This window comes from Mustela putorius, unplaced genomic scaffold (assembly GCF_011764305.1).
Source record: "Mustela putorius furo isolate JIRA1106 unplaced genomic scaffold, ASM1176430v1.1 tig00003869_pilon_pilon_pilon, whole genome shotgun sequence".
In the NCBI taxonomy this organism is placed as follows: Eukaryota; Metazoa; Chordata; class Mammalia; order Carnivora; family Mustelidae; genus Mustela; species Mustela putorius.
Window position 1 is genome coordinate 21,999,516 of NW_025422021.1, and position 19,194 is coordinate 22,018,709.

At 36.8% G+C, this 19,194-nt stretch overlaps 1 protein-coding gene across 9 annotated transcripts in view; it reads right to left on the minus strand.

Annotated features, from left to right (window-relative positions):
* Positions 1 to 19,194, minus strand: part of PKP4 (plakophilin 4) — a 245,229-nt gene that overhangs the window by 107,285 nt on the left and 118,750 nt on the right. For all 9 annotated transcript variants that reach the window (XM_004743897.3, XM_004743898.3, XM_045066796.1 and 6 more), the window contains exon 3: positions 1,030 to 1,142. In XM_004743897.3, the coding sequence (XP_004743954.1) occupies positions 1,030 to 1,142 (113 nt within the window). The remainder of the gene's footprint in view (positions 1 to 1,029; positions 1,143 to 19,194) is intronic.

Consider the following 19,194-nt stretch of genomic DNA (forward strand, 5'->3'; position numbering starts at 1 on the left):
ACCAAGTATTTCTGGGGGTTTATCAAGAATTTCAATGTTAGTTTAATAAGCTAAATTAACCAGAATAAAGTCCTAACTGAATTTTTAAATGTTGAATTAAATTTTCTGTGTATAAAATTAAGTATTTTTAAATCTATGGCTCTTTGTCTTTGGAAATACATACAATACCATATTATTGAGTTTGTGAATTGTTCTTTCTGGTGTTAAACATCCAGATGGCTTTTTAAGAATACTGAATAAAAATACTGAATAGAATTAAAATTAATTTTAACAACTTTAAAGGTACATACCTACATAGGAATAAAGAAACCAAGCTTAAAAATGTAAGCAATAGAAGTTATTTTATGGTAGGCCTTACCAGAATATGTAATTAACAAGAAAGAAATCCACAAATAGGATAAGCAGTGATTTCACCATTTGGTGCTTATGGCAGTAATTTTTTATAATAATGATGTTTTTAAATAGTTTATGAGGCATTTAAAAACAAAACAATAATTCTGATTAAACATGGCTTTTTTCAGTAATATACTGGTTTTCAATTTATTATGTGAATACACTGAATTATTTCATCTAGTAATTATTTTGTATGGCATTTTTACAGAGTTCTAGCAAAACTCATAGTCAACTGAAGACATTTTTAAAAGCTGCTTAAATGTTATCATTTAGAAATATTACTTTGTTTTAAAAAAAATCAATACCAGGTTTTCAAAGTCAATTAGCCTTGCAAAATAATTAGTAATTACTGTGAAAAACATCCATTAACTGTGTCTACATATGAGAAATCAAACTTCTAAAAGTAGCATACAGAAACTTACCAATGCCATATAAAACACTTTAAGCACAGGACTGAAGAATAATCAATATTGCAAGAGGCTTCTCAAATTAGGATAAATTGACAGTTTTGGTGTCCAATTCAGAAAGGCAAGTTAACAGTGACAAAACTAAGAGAATCATTTGCTGCATCCAGGACAACTTAATAAGGCATGGAACTTGAAGGCATATAAAAAGATAGAGCCGTTGGCCCTGTACCTGGTGCTGCCGATACTGGGGGATTCTGCTCCAAGCCTACATCTCTCTAGCTGACTGGCAACGATCTGCCTTTCCACTTCCAGTTCTCGGGTGAGTCGTTGAAACTGAAGCTCCTGTGATTCAAAGGAATAAAAGGCATATAAGGTACCAAGACAGATAGAATGTGAATGCATGTCACAGGAAACACAGAAACATGCCCATAACATAGCACTGTATCTAGTGTGGCTTCATGAAATTAAAAAGTTTGGGGTGGAATTGCAGGTCTAGATAACCTACCAATTTGTGCTTTTTTCAAACTGAAAGGCACTAGAATATTAAGTTTTGTTTGGGATGGGAAACACAGATATTTATTGGCTTTTCTGTCTGTTCTTCCAAATGAGGTTTGCAAACAGTGCTCTCTATTCAATGTCAAGATCTGCAGAGTCCTTAATGTGTCTGCATCAGGGGCCCACCAACCAATGTAAGCTCTATAGCCTCAAGAGCTACTTTTTTTTATCCTGTATACTGTACTGAAAACATGTAAATTCCCATGATGTGAATCACTTTATCACGTTTGATACAGAGCCTTTTAATTGTTAAGGGAAAAAAACCCTTCCAAACCCCCAGAAAAAACCTTGCTATATTTATCTTCAATAGAAGCAATAAAATTTTTCTATTGTTATGAAATAACATGTTCATTGTTCATGTGTCATGGTGTGAGGGAAGGAAAAATAAAGTCTGAGCCACAATATAGAATTAAAATGGTATTTAAAAGCTGGGAAGATTGTTTAAAGAAATGATATTATTCATTCTATGCTGCATTATGAAGGCAAGTAAGTTCTATCATAGGAAAAGATGCTTTAACTTTATTAGTACTTATCTCATTGTTACCTTGACAAGTTTTTAAAAAACAGGAAGAATGCTATGCTATAAAACATCTATAGATCAAATCAGTATATCCAAAGGCTTTAAGCCACAAATAACACCTTCAATAACACCTCAAGCTCCCCTGTACCATATTGTCTCTTTACAAGTCTACTCAAGGCAAATGCCGAACTGTAAGTAGTTTAGTTGGACAATGACTGCTAGTTTAAAATACCAGGTATGTGAACCCTAAACCTAGAAACTAATCAGAAATAAAACTACCTTAAAAACTGCTTATGACAATATATACATAATTTGTTTGTCATGCAAAAAATTAAAACATTTTAACTGACGTGTATTAGCTCCCTGTGGAATCAGGCAAACATGCTATTACTGACAGCACTGGCTTTGTAAATTCTTCAAACTATTCTTAGAATGATTTCTAAGATATAGTCCCTGAACTCCTTAACTTCTTTCTGATACTGAGAATACTTTTTAATGAGCCCAGCTGGTGTGGGTATATAGGGCATGGCCTGAATGAATAATACTTGGCTCAATAATGTTGTACAATATGATCAAAGTGGGACGCTTCCTATCTCTGCTTAACATTTCTTGGACCTCTGTTCTTAATAAATGTTTAGCAACGGAAGACCAGATAGATAATAACTTTACAACATTCAGTATCAGGCTAAGATAATTGATTTTAAGGGCAAATAGTCTTATGCTTATCTCATATTTGAGTCTTTCTTTGCCCTTAAACAGCATCATATTTCTGTGACACACTTCCATTCTTTCAATTATTTTACTTAGCTGTTTGTTATCTACTCTTATCCCAGAAGACTGATTGCGTGTATCAAGTTGGGCCAGAAATGGACCACCTGTGAATCCAAAAATATTCTCAGAGCCATCATATTACCTTTATGTTCTGAGTTCAGCGGCTACTAGGGATGGAGGGCTGCTGAGTTTTCTTCATCTGGGGATGGCCAAAAATTACCATGGTAGGATTAAAGTATGTTTCAAATTAGAACAGAAAAAAATTTCATTCATATAAAGAAACTCCATTTCAGCACATTCCTGTCATGTTCATGGCTGTGTATGACCTTTTGAGCATCCTTTCAAGGAAATGGTTGGGAAAATTCCCACTTGAAGGCTGAAGTTGGAACTGACTGTCCCATAATTCCTTCTCTCAGAAGCAGAGATACAGTGACTTTGGCTCTGCCAACATGTCAGACTGTGACTCAGGTACTAAAACTAAGACTCTGACATCAGAAAACACGAAGCTTATTTTCTCTTTCGCCTTCTTGCTGCCCTGCAACATGTGTCAGGTCAAGTTCCTATTACAGAAATCATCTCCACAAACTGCTATGTTGATGCCTGGTGGCAGCATTGGTGGTTTCTTTATCTACCCAATTTTGTGCCACAGATTTAGACACTGTTTCTAGAAGTTAAATCTCAGAGCTTGTTCTCCAGCTCTTGCAACAAATGTGGGAAATCACAAATACTTGCTTATAAATGCCTTTTTCTGCACAACTAGCTATGTCAGTCTCTTTCTTGCAACTAGAAATCTTGACTGAAGCACCTATAGAAACCATTTACAGTAGTCCAGTTGCTGTACTACATGATGTACCTACATTTTTCATTTAAAAGTTAGGGAATTCCTTCAACGTTCATAGAGCCTGAGTAAAGTCTGCATTTTATCACTACTGGCCATGGACCCAGAATATTGAACATCACAAGCTCCTTTTATCAAAATCATTCTGCCCATTGTTTGCTCCTGCTTCTCATAAGCAGGATGTCATTAAAGCCCTGAAAGCAGAGTATCAGGAAGACATAAAGAATGAAATTTGTAAAGGTTACCTAATACCTGTGAATATTTACAAGGAAAATATATGTATGCTTTGTTGTAAAATCATTAATATCACACCTACAAAATATAAATTGAACACCCATATGGGACTCACACCAAGATGGATGAGCAGGACTCACACCAAGGTGGATGAGCAGAATTTGACAATTCTGTCTCTACCAGCTTCTTAGACTGCTTGATGAAGAAGATAGTATTACACAGTCAGACAAAACACACCTAATCATTTCTAAAGTTAACACTCATTATGATGATTACACAGAGATACCACCTATAAATGTAAAATTTGTATTTTACCATACACTCTGGTTTATTAAACTTATATTGTAAAGGCTAATTTTTAAACCAGTATCCAAAACTAGTGCATCTGAATTATAAGGGGACCCTGTATTTGTTCTCCTTTGAGATGACAATGAAAACAACATTAAAAGCATTTGCCAATGATTTAGCATATGACAATTTCCTCTTAAATTCTGGCACACAAGACCATAAACAAACTTAGAAAGAAAGTCAAGGCTACTAATATGCTATAAAATGGAGTGTGTTCACATGTGTTTAAAAGTTTTTTTTTTATGTTTACCTCATCTCTCTCAGGTAAATACACTGATAAACACTCTTACAGTTAGCCAAAGGACTAGGACTTCATTTTCATGCTTTGTATGGTGGACAGAGCTGGGCAGGAAGCCCAGGGAAGCACTTGCTGCCCCAGCTCTCGGGCCCTCAGGGGTGCCTCAGCAGCAGAGAACAGCTAGCTCAAGGGCATGCCCTCTGGGCAGGCTGCAGCCAGCCACTGACTGAGGTGGGTGTACAAAGGCGGGGTCCATTGCTCCAGAGCTCCCCATGGGCTGGGCCAGACTGCAGAGTATTTGAACTTTTCCTCTACCCAATCCTGCTTTTCCTTCCCCTCCTCCACAAGTGTCTACCTGTAATAAATACTCTGCACCCAAAACTCCATCTCAGTGAGAACCCAACCTAAGACAGTATTTATTTATTTATTTTTGGCCTCCTTTTATATAAAAAGAGGTATTTCCTCTTATTCTTACTTTTTAAATACCATGAGATACTTCGAACATACAGAAAAAGTAGACAATAATACAACGAGCTTTGAGAACCTGACCCAGTTATAATAAATCTTAATGATTTGCCACATTTGCTTCAGGTTTTTTGAAAAACAAAATATCACAGATATACTGAAATACCCTGGTTTCTCTCAAACGGATCCTATTTCTCTCTCTCCCTGCCTCTTCAGAAGAAACCATTAACTTGAATTTGTGTTTAATATTCACGTGAGTGTTTTATATTATTATTACTACTCCATATCTCCAGATCCACAGATGACATATAGTATTGCCTTGCGTGTTCACATAAGTTACATCAGTGGTAATACTGTGCAGACTGCTTTAATTATGATTTTGAGATATATCAGTATCTGTAGACATAGAACTTATTTATTTTCCTTGCTCAGCAGTATTCTATTGCACAGTTAGAGTGCAATGTATTTATGTTCTCAACATGATGAATCTTTGGGTTGTTTCCAATTGTGTGCAATTCTAAGCCTACTGCCACATCCTTGTACTTGTGCACGTGTGCCTGACTTTTCCATAGCAGAAACCTAGAAATGGAATTACTGGGCTGAAAAGGTAATGCACATCTTTACAGATGATGACCATCACAACTATTTTCCTAAGTAGTTGTACCAATTTATATTCCAGTCAGCAGTAGAGGACAACAGAGTTCCAGTGTCTCCACATCATCCTGGACGTCAATTTGTGTTTGGGGGCTTAAATACCCACTTCCTTTTTTTTTTTTTTAAAGATTTTATTTATTTATTTGACAGACAGAGATCACAAGTAGGCAGAGAGGCAGGCAGAGAGAGGTTGGGGGAAGCAGGCTCCCTGCTGAGCAGAGATACCGATGTGGGGCTCAATCCCAGCACCCTAAGACCATGACCTGAGCCAAAGGCAGAGGCTTAACCCACTGAGCCACACAGGTGCTTCCCACACTTCCCTTTATGGTAAATATGATAAATATGGGAAGCTACCGTGCATTTTTAAAAATTTGTATCTCCCTGATAACCGACATCTTTTCATATGTTTATTGGCCATTTAGATTTTTGTAAATCATAGGTATCAAACTCTCGCATGTGTGAGAATGTTTCCTATTTCTAGCACCCAGGCTTGTCCTCCTCTATGGGGCAGGTTTCTTATTACCCTTATACTAATGTAGTTTTATAAAAGTTTAGCTTTGGGTAAAGGATTTCCTGCTAAGATTCCCCACCTTGGGCAGCCCTCAGTTGGAAGTAGGATTTAACTGTCAAATGGCCTTCTCAAGATCACCTAGGTTTGGCAGGTACCTTCAAGCTGAAAGCCAGGTTTACTTATTGCTTACTTAGTTTAAGATTCCCACTTTCATTTCAGTTTTGGTTTCTGTGAATACTTTCTTTCCAGCTTAGCTCTGCTTTAAAAAAAAAATAGCAACAACAATAATACAAAAGATTTTACTCAGCATATTTAGTTTCCTTCAGGGAAAGGACTGGCTAGGGTATGTCAGAAATGAGATTCTTAACAGATTTTTCATATTTTCTCTTAGTTTCTCTGAACTATATTCTGGGGAAGTTTCTCAGTATTACTTTCAACTTAGTACTTCTCTATGTGCTATGCTAAGGGTTTATCTCATTGATTTTCCTTGTTTTCCATTTCCATATTTTCCATTTCTGAGACTGTTCCAACTGCTCATTGACAGTGGAATTTCTATCTTCCTCTCTTCTTATTTAGGTTTACCTTTCTTTACTCAAACTCCCAGGCACCTACTTCAGTCCTAAATGAGGCCTTGCATTAGTGATTCAGTGTTCTTTTCAAACTAGCACTATGGACCCTGCATATCTAGTCATGAGGCTATTGTCTACTTCTTCTGGTTTCCAGAAGCTCCAGGAAGCTTTTAGCATTAGGTACTTCCCCTCTCACCTTCTTCAACAAGCAGGAAGAACTCCACCTTAGCTTCAAGGACTCTGTTCTTGGCACTGAAAACAGGGCATACCTTACTTTCCTTGGCCTCCTAGTCTCGCTTACCCTTTGTATGTCCTCGCTGATGGCCAGCAGTGATGTTATCTCCTGACTCTTTCCACCTGTGCCTTCTGGAAGCCTCATTCCAGTTTTCAAATTCTCTCCTTAGAAACTCTTCATCATTTGCTCAGAATATTCCCCATCACTGGGCTATTAAGAAGCCTCGACAGGTTTTTAAGTGAAATACAGTTCTTTCCTGAAAATAGCACTTTATCTGTGCCATGCTCTCTGGTGAAGACTATACATTCTTCACAGCCCAGACCTGAAGTACCCCAAAGTCCTGGCTCCTCACTATCTCTACTTCTTAGCATCAAGTTGCTTATAATATTTCTCATTGTCATCATGCCAGTTAAGACCTGGAATAACATTTCCTCTTACATTCCTCATATTAGTATGTTGTGCTCTTTTTTCCTTAATTCATAAAAACCATTATTCTTCCAAATACGTGCAAAAGCTCATTGTGCTTTGAGGCTCACGCAGTCCAACTATGGTTGCCCACTTGCATCACTATTATCTATTTTCTTCTAGTTATTCCGATTTACTGCTTCAGGAGTAAGTATAATGGTTATTATTGCTGTGATGATGACAATTAAGAGCGAGCAGTGGGTATCACAGCAGGCCATGAGCGGTGATACCCCAACTTCCTTCCTGTCCCCACGTTCAACTAATCTTCAATTCTCTTCCAGACTCCGTGGAGGGAGTGGTCCCTTCCTGTCTACAGCCACCTTTCCATACTTTCTGGCCTCCTCCAGGATTTTGCTTCTTTGTCCTGACTTTTCAGTGTTTCTTCTCAGTTTAAAGCTCAAATCTTTCTTGTCAGAAAGCATCTTCTTGATCTCAGGACTCCTCAATCTCTGCTTCCTTCCACTTTGACCTATACTATCTTTTGCCAAATATTTTTCTTTAAATTGACTCGTTTTGAAAATGCAGTGTCTCCAGTATTAAAATAATTAAAATTCTGGTTTCCAAAGCTTTTTATAATTTTCTTAATATAAATTAAAATATGTGATAATTATTAAAGGGCTTCATCTGTGTGCCAAAAATCATTTCACACAGCAGAACGTGTACCACACACCACGGGTCAACATGCCTTTCTATGACTATAAATCTCAGCAGGAAGTACTGAGTACTGGTTTGAAAATGGACATGATCATTATATGGTGCAATCAGTGGTGAAGGAAGAAAGCATTTTTATTTCAATCACTCTTGCTTAAAGATCTTCCAAAAAATAATTTACTTTCTTGCCCTAGTATGCTGGGGGGGGAAAAAAAGTTTTGTATCACTAAGACTATCACCAAACAAAATGTTAGATTTTTAAAGTACACAATAGGTTTGTGCTGGATAGGTCCTGCTCTCAGGATATACTATAGCATTTTTTTTTCTCTTTCTCATGTTCAGAATATGAGTAAATTATGGTCATGATCATACCTTTGAAGGTCTTGAGCCAGGTCTAGGGAACGATTTTAAAAATGATTATTTATTTTTATTTTTATTTTATTTTATTTTTTTAAAAGATTTTTTATTTGTTTATTTGACAGAGAGAGATCACAAGTAGGCAGAGAGGCAAGCAGAGAGAGAGAGAGAGAGGAGGAAGCAGGCTCCCTGCTAAGCAGAGAGCCTGATGCGGGACTCGATCCCAGAACCCTGAGATCATGACCTGAGCCAAAGGCAGCGGCTTAACCCACTGAGCCACCCAGGCGCCCTAAAAATGATTATTTAAGAGCAAATAAGCACTGTTCTTTAATCTAGGCTGGTACAAAAACAAAGAAACCACATTTTCAAAGGGTCCTTGAACTTCTCAGCCTCCAAATAACTAGTCAGTAATGTAGAAGAGATTAAATGTCCTGACTTTCTATCACATTTTAATAACTGACAAATCATCAGAATGTCTACTTGTCAGTCTTTAATTTGTACATAATTAATTGTAGAAATGCTAGGCATATCATGTCCATCTCTCTTGTACTGGCTAGTTCCCTTTGTTAAAAGGAAATTCAAAATTAAAAAGACTTAAACAACTAACACTGCCTTTTTCTAACTGTGCTTTGAGAACATCAATGTCCCATAAAATATGCCCTGAAAGGAAGGGTTTTCCGGGTCAACATGGTTTGGGAAATGCTGCCCAGAAGATTCCAAATCTTGAAGATTCATGGCAACACTAGCATATTAAAAGTTCTGAGAAGTCCTATCAATAGGAAATCAGCTTACTAAGTATACTTTTTCATTTGCAAAGAATAACTATTAACATCTCAAGAAAACAATAGTGTCTTGTAGAACACAACTTAGGCAATATTGAAAAATAAAGCTCATTTATTGTAATTAGGGATGGCTGAAGTAATATATTTTATACACTAGAAAACAAAATTTTAATTACTTTTGTCCAGACAGAATATTCACAAAAGGCAGAGTACCACAAAGGGTTAACCTTCAAATGGAAACTGCGACCTCATCCCACTCTGAAGATATGAAGGGTACATCTGATTAGCACACCTCTGCTGGACTATGGCCTATACTATGCCCATTGCTTCTTACATTTAGATCTTGTTTAAGATAAAAGAAAAATACAAGATAATAATTACTGTCTGATTTTTTGGTTAAACTAGCTAGCATTCCAATAAGGATGAGCAACAATAAGATCTTTATTGTTTCATCCTATGAAACCACACAAGATTATACTAGGTTCTAGCTTTGATATCTTATCCTGACATTTTTTTTTAAGATTTTATTTATTTATTTGACAGAGACACAGAGAGAAAGGGAACACAAGCCAGGGGAGTAGAAGAGGGGGGAAGCAGGTTTCCCACTGAGCAGGGAGCCTGGCGCAGGGCTGGATCCCTAGATCCTGGTATCATGACCTGAGCGGAAGGCAGACAAGTAATGACTGGGCCACCCAGGTGCTCCTCTTATCCTTCAGTTTTAATGAAGCAGAGAATAGCAAAGTTTACCTGATGCTCTAAATGTTTACTCTAAAGCTCAGGTTCCTATCTGTAACACCGGCACCAAAGCTCCTTTATTAGAAGTCAAAATAAAGGAAGAGAGGTTTATAATAAAACCCAGGAAAGCTGGGTTTTAGAAAGAAAGGAAAGCTTTCTCCCTAGAACCAGGTGTGGATGAGAACATCGAGGTAAATAGGTAAAGTCGGAGCATTTTTTATAGCACCACTGATGGCTTAAAAAAAAAGTGTCGCCTTAATGCTAACTCATTGCTGTTGGCTCTTCAATCTCTCACCTGGCAATCTGACCATCACTCAGGTCCATACACTGGTGACCCACCAAGTTCACCATCTCTGGTCAGGTTCAATGTTTGGCTAAGTGGCTGTACCTGAAGACACGTCCTCCACTCTGCAGTACCTCTCCTGCCTCCTGTGCTCTTGCTCTACTGTAGTGATTCTCCAAGTGTGTGCCCTGAACCAGCAGCATTAGCATCAACACTGCCTGGAAGCTTCTTTGAATCAGAAGGGGTAGGGTCCAGCCACCTGTGCTTGGACAAGTCTTCCAGGAGATCTCATGCAAGCAGAATGTCAAGGACCAGTGTCCTAATGGAAACAGCCTTCTCTTCTCACACAGGCTCAAACCACAAGTGTTTTCACAATTTCCTTCCCTTTTTTTTTTTTTTTAACTTCCCTTGATTCTCAAGGTAAATGTTTTCCTAAATCCTGTCACTCTGCCTCTCTAATATGGGTTGAATCCAATCCCTTCCCCACCATTCCTGCCATTCCCCCTAATTCAGGCTCCCATTAACCTAGGACTACTGCAGTAATTCTTCTCTCTTGTCTTCACCCACCATGGTGGTAAAAGGCCTTGCCTCTGTTTCTCACATTTTTTTCTAGCTATATCTGTTGAAAGCACAATTCTAATCACCAATAATCTCTATTCTAGACTGAGAGCTGTCTGGGCTCCAGGATCTCTGCTAAATGCACTACTTGGTTAACTTCCCATTCAGCCAGCAAAGTAGTCAGGGTTACTCTCATTCCATGGACGGCTGACTTGCCTCAGGTCATTCAAAACCAGGATTTGAAATCAAATGACCCTGACCCTAATTCCACAGTGTTAACCATTGTGCACCATGACCTTCCTACCCCACCCATAATATAACTTATAAAGTCAACTCAGCTGTATTTTAAGACCCACTCCCCGCCTCAAACAAATACTTTTTCTTGGTTTGCTGTCACTCTTCCTCATGCCCCTAGACTGAACTATTTATGATTTTCTATACATACCATTCAAAGCTTTTTCTCATGTTGTTCCATAACCCTGAAGTATTACACTTCCATGAATGTCTACACCCCTTTATCTAGCCCTTGGGCAAAGTGTTTGCCAATACATGTGCTCAATACCAAGTTGGATTCTTCTTAAGGAAGAGTGGAATCCATTTCATTAATCTTTGTATCCTTCCAGCTTCCTGCAAAAGCAAAACAAGAAAACCCTGCTAATTCATTCATGGTGAATTTTATACAGCACATTTCATTTGTATTTATAATTGATTGCATAAATTTTTAAACTAACTGATTCCTGAGTATTTACCAGAGACAGGCATAATATATTACAGCTGATCCTATTTTAGGTTCTTAAAGCATTTCGGATATGATAATGATCATATCCTTACAATGCAGGTAATTAATGGTACAAAATAACGTTCTACTTTTATTTAAAGTCATGGGTCTATGTGGGGGCACAGCTGGAACTAGAATCTGGGTTTCCCATAATTTTGTAGACTGCTCTTTTAACAAATTAGTTTTTTTCCAAGATTTTATTTATTTGACAGAGGGAGAAGCAGGCTCCCTGCTGAGCAAGGAGCCTGATGTGGGACTTGATCCCAGGACGCCGGGATCACGACCTGGAAAGCAGATGATGAACTGACTGAGCCACGCAGGTGTCCCAACAAATTAGCTCTATCAGTAATTTCCTATTATTCATGGTAACATGGGTAAATTAAGGTTTTTTTTTTTAAATAAATAATGTACACATAATTTCAGTGACACTGATCTACTGCCATTAATACGACTTATCTCATGCCACTGCTTACCTCTCCCCACCCCACAAATGCTTATATCTACTTCTACCTGTTGAATTCTCTGATCTCTTGGGCTTCATACCCTGGCTCAGAGAAAATGAGGAGTTTCCCAGGAGTGGCACACCATTTTGAAAACCTGCCCTCCAACTGACCAACTGACCAAGTTGTTCAACTAGCAATGCCTTGTTTTATTTCCATTTATTTTCTCTCCTAAAAAGCAGAATATATATGTGTGCATGTACATGTAAATGTAAATAATTCTAGTTGTCTTTTATTAGTTGAGGTTTTACTGCTGCTTAAAATTATGTATACTTGGAGGAATCGTAGCACTAAAATAAATACTGAGGAAGGGTGACAACATGGAAAATGGATACCTGGAGCCAGTGTCAGTTGCAGGTGACAATAAGTGTTGTTGTCATTTTTCCAACAAGATAAGTTATTTAGTAGAATTAATGTCAAAACACAAGAAAATTTTTCTTTAAAATGTAATATCTTGAAAATTTTACTAGCAATTACTTCAAAGTTCATTAAGAAATTATGAAAAATAATAATGACAACATTAACAATTTATCTGGTTTTATAGTACATAAATATTTCAAAATTAGTAAGATCAATGATGCGTATCACGTAATGTTAGATCCTTATTTGAGAGTTAATTGACTGCACAGTAGATGATAATAATGCAAATAAATCATTACTTGCTGAAACAGAAAACTGAGAAAAATAAATGAGCAATCTTCTACTTCCTCCATGTGGACTGGTTATAGCAAGCACAGCAAAATCCATAAAAATGGTAAAAGAAACAAAGGCTAAATTAAATCTTCCTTTCTTCAGTATGTCTAATAAGTAACACTAGGGAATAAGGCTAATTTAAAAAATGATTAATTCAAGATTTGGTTAGCAACCTAATGAAATGTAATGGGAAAAGGAAACAAATACCAAGCAGCACAGGTAGATCTTTTCTTATGATGATACTTTTTTAATTACTAAGCTTAGTTTATAGTTGTTCTTTAAGTTTTGCAGATATTTTGTGGCTAAAGTGTGTCAGGAATTAGTAGAATTAGAATGTACATTTAATGGTTGGGCCCAGCCAATTAAATGGTTCACTGTAAAGGCTTGTTATCTGGCTCAAGAGGTATAAGAGGTGTTGGACTTATTTCCGTCTTATGAACTTTTTAATTTTACATTTTTATCCATATGGCTCCATAACATTATCTTGCCTTTCTAAACTTCCAGAATGTGTCCTGAGATTTTTGAGAAATAAGGTTAAAAAAATCAATACATTATTGATAGCCATAGGATATATCTAACCCACAAAGAGCGGTAAAGCCTTAGGACAGAATTGGGGCATGTCTAGTTAAAGGTCAAGTCCAACCTCAATATGGCTGGGTCCAGACTCATGCCCACTGCAGTTTTCAGGTTCACAGTGTGCCCTTTGTCATTCTACACTCAAGGTCTCTCTTTCTCTGACTCTTCTGCTTTATCCTCTGATACCCTGCTCCTTCCACTGGTTAGTATATAAAAGCAACTTTCATTTGCTCTTTGTTACCCTTATTTAATAGCCTTATTTATTTCCTCCACTTACTTAAAGAAGCAAAGTTACATGCTATTGCTTTTCTACTTCTGTGAGGTCTATATGGCTCTCATTAGGAAAAAAGATAAAAAAGAGACATGTTTTTAGGAAAAGATTTGAATATGTTATTCTTACTGTTCAGATTAATATATTTATCTGAAAGAATTATTAAATTACCACAATTAGAATTTTTTTCTCTTGTATATAATATACACTCATGAAGAAATACATCTGCTTACGTTTCAAACAAGTACAATTTGATACTAAACCTCTTACTTCCTTATTTCTTGTTAAGTCATAGCACTAATAATAACACTGAATGAATGTCAACTGTGGGTCAGGCACTCTACATACATTTCCTCTAATCCTTACAAAAGTACAGAACAGTACTGAGTTGAGCAATCTAATAGTGGGAGAAGCAAAATAAATGACTTGCTCAAGGTTACATAATTAATGAGTGAAGAACAGGAATGGAATTCTATATTCTTGCTCCTTCCATTACAGGTAGCTGAAAAAGTTGAGATTGTCTCATTTTCTATTCCTGAAGATTATATTTAGAACTGTAATAGATTTTCCTGTTTCAAAACTTTCTTCCCAAATCAAATAAAGCACTGAAATGTAATAAGAATTAAAGAGCCAGATGCTAGTATATATGGGAACTTCCTAATTATGATCAAGGTAGAATTTCATTCAATGAGAAAAGAACTGCTGGTATAATTAGAGAAAACAAAACTAGATTACTATCTCAAACTGTGTGTGCACATATACATACACACACCACACATGTCCTATAATCAATGTAGAAAAACCCCAATTATGTAAAGATAAACTACAAGAATATGTTTATAATTTTGGGATGATAGAAACCTCCATATGACAAGCAACCCCAAAATCATAAGGGGTAAGACAGGAATATTTAACTTCATAAAAATAAAACTTCATATGCCAAAAAATCATGTAAATAAAGTCAAATGACCAGAAATGAGAAGTGATATTTATAATACATAACAGACATTTAAAACCTCATATAAACAGATTTTACAAAAACACAGTATAAATAGGCAAAGGGTATTAAAAAAAACAAATGGCTGGAGATGAAATGTAAATGCAAATTAAAGTATTAGAAAAAACTGCTAAATTTCATTCATAAGGAGAAAGAAAATCAAATAACAATGAAATGTTATTTTTATCATATTAGCAAACAGTTTTAAAATGATTTATATATTCATTTGAGAGAATGAAACAGTGCTCACTGTCTGAGGAGAGGAAAGGGGGCACAGGGAGAGAATCTTCAAGTAGACTCCATGCTGAGCATGGAGCCCTGTGGGGAGGGGAGGGAGTGCATGATCTGACCATGCATGAGATCATGACCCAAGCCAAAACCAAGAGTTGGAGGCCAACCCATTGAGCAACCCAGGTGTCCCCATATAATCTAACATTTTAAAAAGTGGTAATATCCAGGGCGCCTGGGTGGTTCAGTGGGTTAAATCTCTGTCTTTGGCTCAGGTCATGATCTCAGGGTCCTGGGATCGAGCCCCACATCGGGCTCTCTGCTCAGCAGGGAGCCTACTTCCCCCTTTCTCGCTGCCTGCATCTCTGCCTACTTGTGACCTCTCTCTGTCAAATAAAAAAATCTTAAAAAAAAAAAAATAAAAAGAAAAGGTAACATCCAGACCTGGGGAGGAGCCAGGTAAAAACATACTTGGACCTACTACTCATGTTAGTGTGATTTGCTACAACCCTTTTGGAAAACAACCGGGTAACATCTATTAAAATTACAAATACATATTTCCCATGACCTTGCAGTTCTACCTCTGGATATCTACTCTATAGAAATAAAAGCAATCATGTATATGAAATATTAAGTACAGCACTATTAGAAACAATTTGAATCTCTACCTACATGGCAATATTTTAAAAAACTATGGAATCGGGGCGCCTGGGTGGCTCAGCGGGTTAAAGCCTCTGCCTTCGGCCCAGGTCATGATCCCAGGACCCTGGGATCGAGCCCCGCATCGGGCTCTCTGCTCAGTGCAAAGCCTGCTTCTCTCTCTCTCTCTCTGCCTGCCTCTCTGCCTACTTGTGTTCTCTATCAAATAAATAAATAAAATATTAAAAAAAAAAAACAAAAAAAAAACTATGGAATCTCCACACTACATGTAATGACTAAAATTAGTTATTAAAAAGAATAAGCTAACCTTTATCCACTGCCTCAGAAAAACCACTATATGTGATTAAGTGAAAAAGCCAGTTGGAAAACTGAGTAAAACACACAAAAATAATAAAATAAAAAAATACTCCATGAGTTTGTCTGACCATGGAGAAAACTGTGATAGAAATGTAGCAGGTCAGTATGATTGGTAGCTTCAGAGGGTAGGATTGAGAAAGGGACTGAGATACTATTTAACATCTTTATCTTATCTCTATATTATTTCACTTTTTATAACTAGCATAGGACTTCTTTAATTAAAATCTAATTCAGAAAATTAAGAAAGAAAAGAGCACTAAAGAAATGAAGTATTATTGGGGCTCAGTCAGTTGAGTGTTCTGTTCTTGATTTTGGCTCAGGTCATGATCTCAGGGTCATGGGATCGAGCCCTGTGTCAGGTTCCATGCTCAGCATGAGTATGCTTAAGATTCATTCTCTTCCTCTCTCCCTGCCCCGCCCCCTGCTTACTCACTCTCTCTCTAAAATCAATCAATCAATCAATCAATCAATCTTAAGAAAGGAAGGAAGGAATTGTTTGAATAAACAGATCCTGTTTTAGAAATAGTCTAATTCCTGGAAAATGGTAATCTGATTGAGGAGAACTGATATTTTTGCTTTTTTGAAGCTATTAAAGTACTCTAAGGGGCTCAATAATATTCTAATGACCTATAAAAATTCATCCTAACAATGAGATAGGACTTAGAAGATTTCACAGTGTGCAGCACTGGTAAGGGTGTGGAGAAAATGTTCTGTGAGAATGTCAGTTGGTGCAAACTCTTGGAGGGTAATTTAACAATATCTAAAAAAATAAAAAATGTAGCTACCCACTGGCCCACCAGTTCCAAGGCTGAAACTCTGGATATACTTGGGAAAGTACATCAAATAAAACTGGCAGCAATCTAACATCCATCAATCAGGAATTTATTACATACATTATATACATATATTAATAGGACTGCATGCAATCCTAGAAAGGATGTAAGTGAATCCACATGCATTACTGTGGAATAATCTCCAAGAAAGATTATTCAGGAAAGGTGAACCAGGCACTTATTTTTCTAAAGACTTATTTTTTGCTAGAGTATGCAGAAAAATTTTTGACATATACTCAAGAAACTTAATTTTGGGGAAAGTGTTAATGGTAGGAAAGAGAACCCTACATTTGTAGGATGGCTTTCTTTTAATTTTATACTTTACTGAATAATTTTATCTCTTTTAGCTTGGGCTCTCATTTGTTATTACTTGTATAAATAAAATAGAAAAAGAGTTGTATATTCACGAAAAACCACACCAAGATGCTAATTTTTACAATTAGTTAAATGTTCTAATTTTGACCTATTAAAGGAGTTAAGAATTAGTTTTCATGAAAGGCATGAAATACATGACAATGGTGGTAATTATCTTGTTTGAAAACATCTGATGTTAATGAACTGACTGATCTAATAGATTCCACTGTATATATATTTCTCTTTAATAAAGCATTTTCTTTAATAAAGCATTGGTACCTTTAGAAAGGTGCTTCTCAGCTTGCTCTATGATTTTAATTAATTTTCTTCCATAAATTGCTAATAAGGAAGAAAAGATAAACTTATGCTCAGTGTAACCATAAAATCAAATTTATACAATTTTTCTCATAAATTCTCTATGTCAACATACATTTTGGAATTAAACATGAAAGAGAATGCTATACTTAACCTTACACTTTAAATAATTTCAGGGCCAAATCACTCAGGTACTATATACCAAATGGTAAATTTTTCATTTGATAAACTAAAGGTATTAATAGTTTGAAAGAGTAATTATTTTATTGTATTATATAATTGACAGATATACTAAGTTTTTTTTAAATAGCTCATTACATATATATATATATATATATAGTCTTTTTATTGTGATAAAGTATAGATGTATAAAACTTCATCATTTTAACAAATTTTTTTTAAGATTATTTATTTATTTATTTGACAGAGAGAGATCACAAGTAGACAGAGGCAGGCAGAGAGAGAGAGAGAAGCAGGCCCCCTGCCGAGCAGAGAGCCCGATGCGGGACTCGATCCCAGGACCCTGAGATCATGACCTGAGCCAAAGGCAGCGGCTTAATCCACTGAGCCACCCAGGCGCCCTCATTTTAACAATTTTAATGTGTGTAGTTCAGTGGCATTAAGTACATACACACTTCTGGGCAACTATTACCTCCGTTTATATCCAGAGCTTTTCTGCTTTCCCAAACTGAAACTCTGTGCCCATTAAATAATAATTTCTAATTCTTCCCTCCAACCAGCTCCTGACAACTAACACTTCATTTTCTGTCTCTATGAAATGGACTACTCTAGGTAACCCACTTAAGTGGAATCATACAATATTTGTCCTTTTGTGACTACCTTATATCATTTAATACCATGCTTTCAAGTTTCATCTATGTTGTAGCAGTCATCAGAATTTCCTTTCTATTTAAGACTGAACAATGTTCTATTGTATGTTTATGACACCTTTTGTTTATACATTCATTGTTGATGGATATCTGGGCTATTTCTACGTATTTTTAAAAAACCAAAATTCTACAACAAATTTAAGCCAAATTCTACAATAAAAAGTATCTTGAAATTCACATTTTTTATACTAGTTTCTTCTGTCCAAGACACTATTAACTTTGACAAAATTCAGTAGTGAAAGGCTTTATCTACAAGGATAAAACCAGTATTACAGCTTTTCCTTTGATAATTTAAAAGACTAACTTGGTTAAATATTCATTTGTTTAAACTTTGAGTGCCTACTAAGTGACAGCCACTATGGTGGGCGAAAGGAAGCGAGAGAGAGGAAGGAGAAGGGGAAAGGGGAGAGACAGAGAGAGTCTGAGTGCAGGGGTTTCAAAACCAGCCCCATGAGGTCTTTGGGAGTGGGCGGGGTGGGGTGGGGGCAGTCCCAGGAGCAGAGAGGATAAACTCTGACATGATGGTTTCTCTTAATGACAATGAGAAATTGGATTACAACATTCAAGCTGAAATGTCAAAATAAACTCCCACTTAAAGATGCCAAATAAAATTAAGTACCTAGAAAGCTAGTGAACATTAAAAGTTGTGTGGTGCTGATGAGACCACGTGGTTTGGCATCCATTTTCTGGTTGCCTGGCATAAGAAGGCAAACACCATCTGCCTCTCTAGCTGTCGGGACCATCAAAAGACCTAAGGTGCGTGTGTGTGAAAGCTTTCATGAATTTTCATGTTCCACAAAAAACTTCTAATCTCAGATTTTGGTACTGATATCCTAGAGCAGGAGTTGGCAAACATTTCTATAAAGAGCTGGATAGGGGCACTTGGGGGGCTCAGTTGGTTGAGTCAGTTGGTCAGTCAGTCAGTCAGTTGATCAAGATCAGGTCATGATCTCATGGTTCTGGGATGGAGCTCTACATTGGGCTCTGCACTCAGCAGGGAAACTACTTCAGGATTCTCTTCTCTCCCTCTGTTCTCACACATCCCCACCCCGCCCTGCTCTCTCTGGCTCTCTCTCAAATAAATCCTTAATAAAAAAGGGCCAGATAGTAATATGTTAGGATTTGTTGACAATAAGCTAGATTTCTGTCACAACTAGCCACCACTGTCCTGGT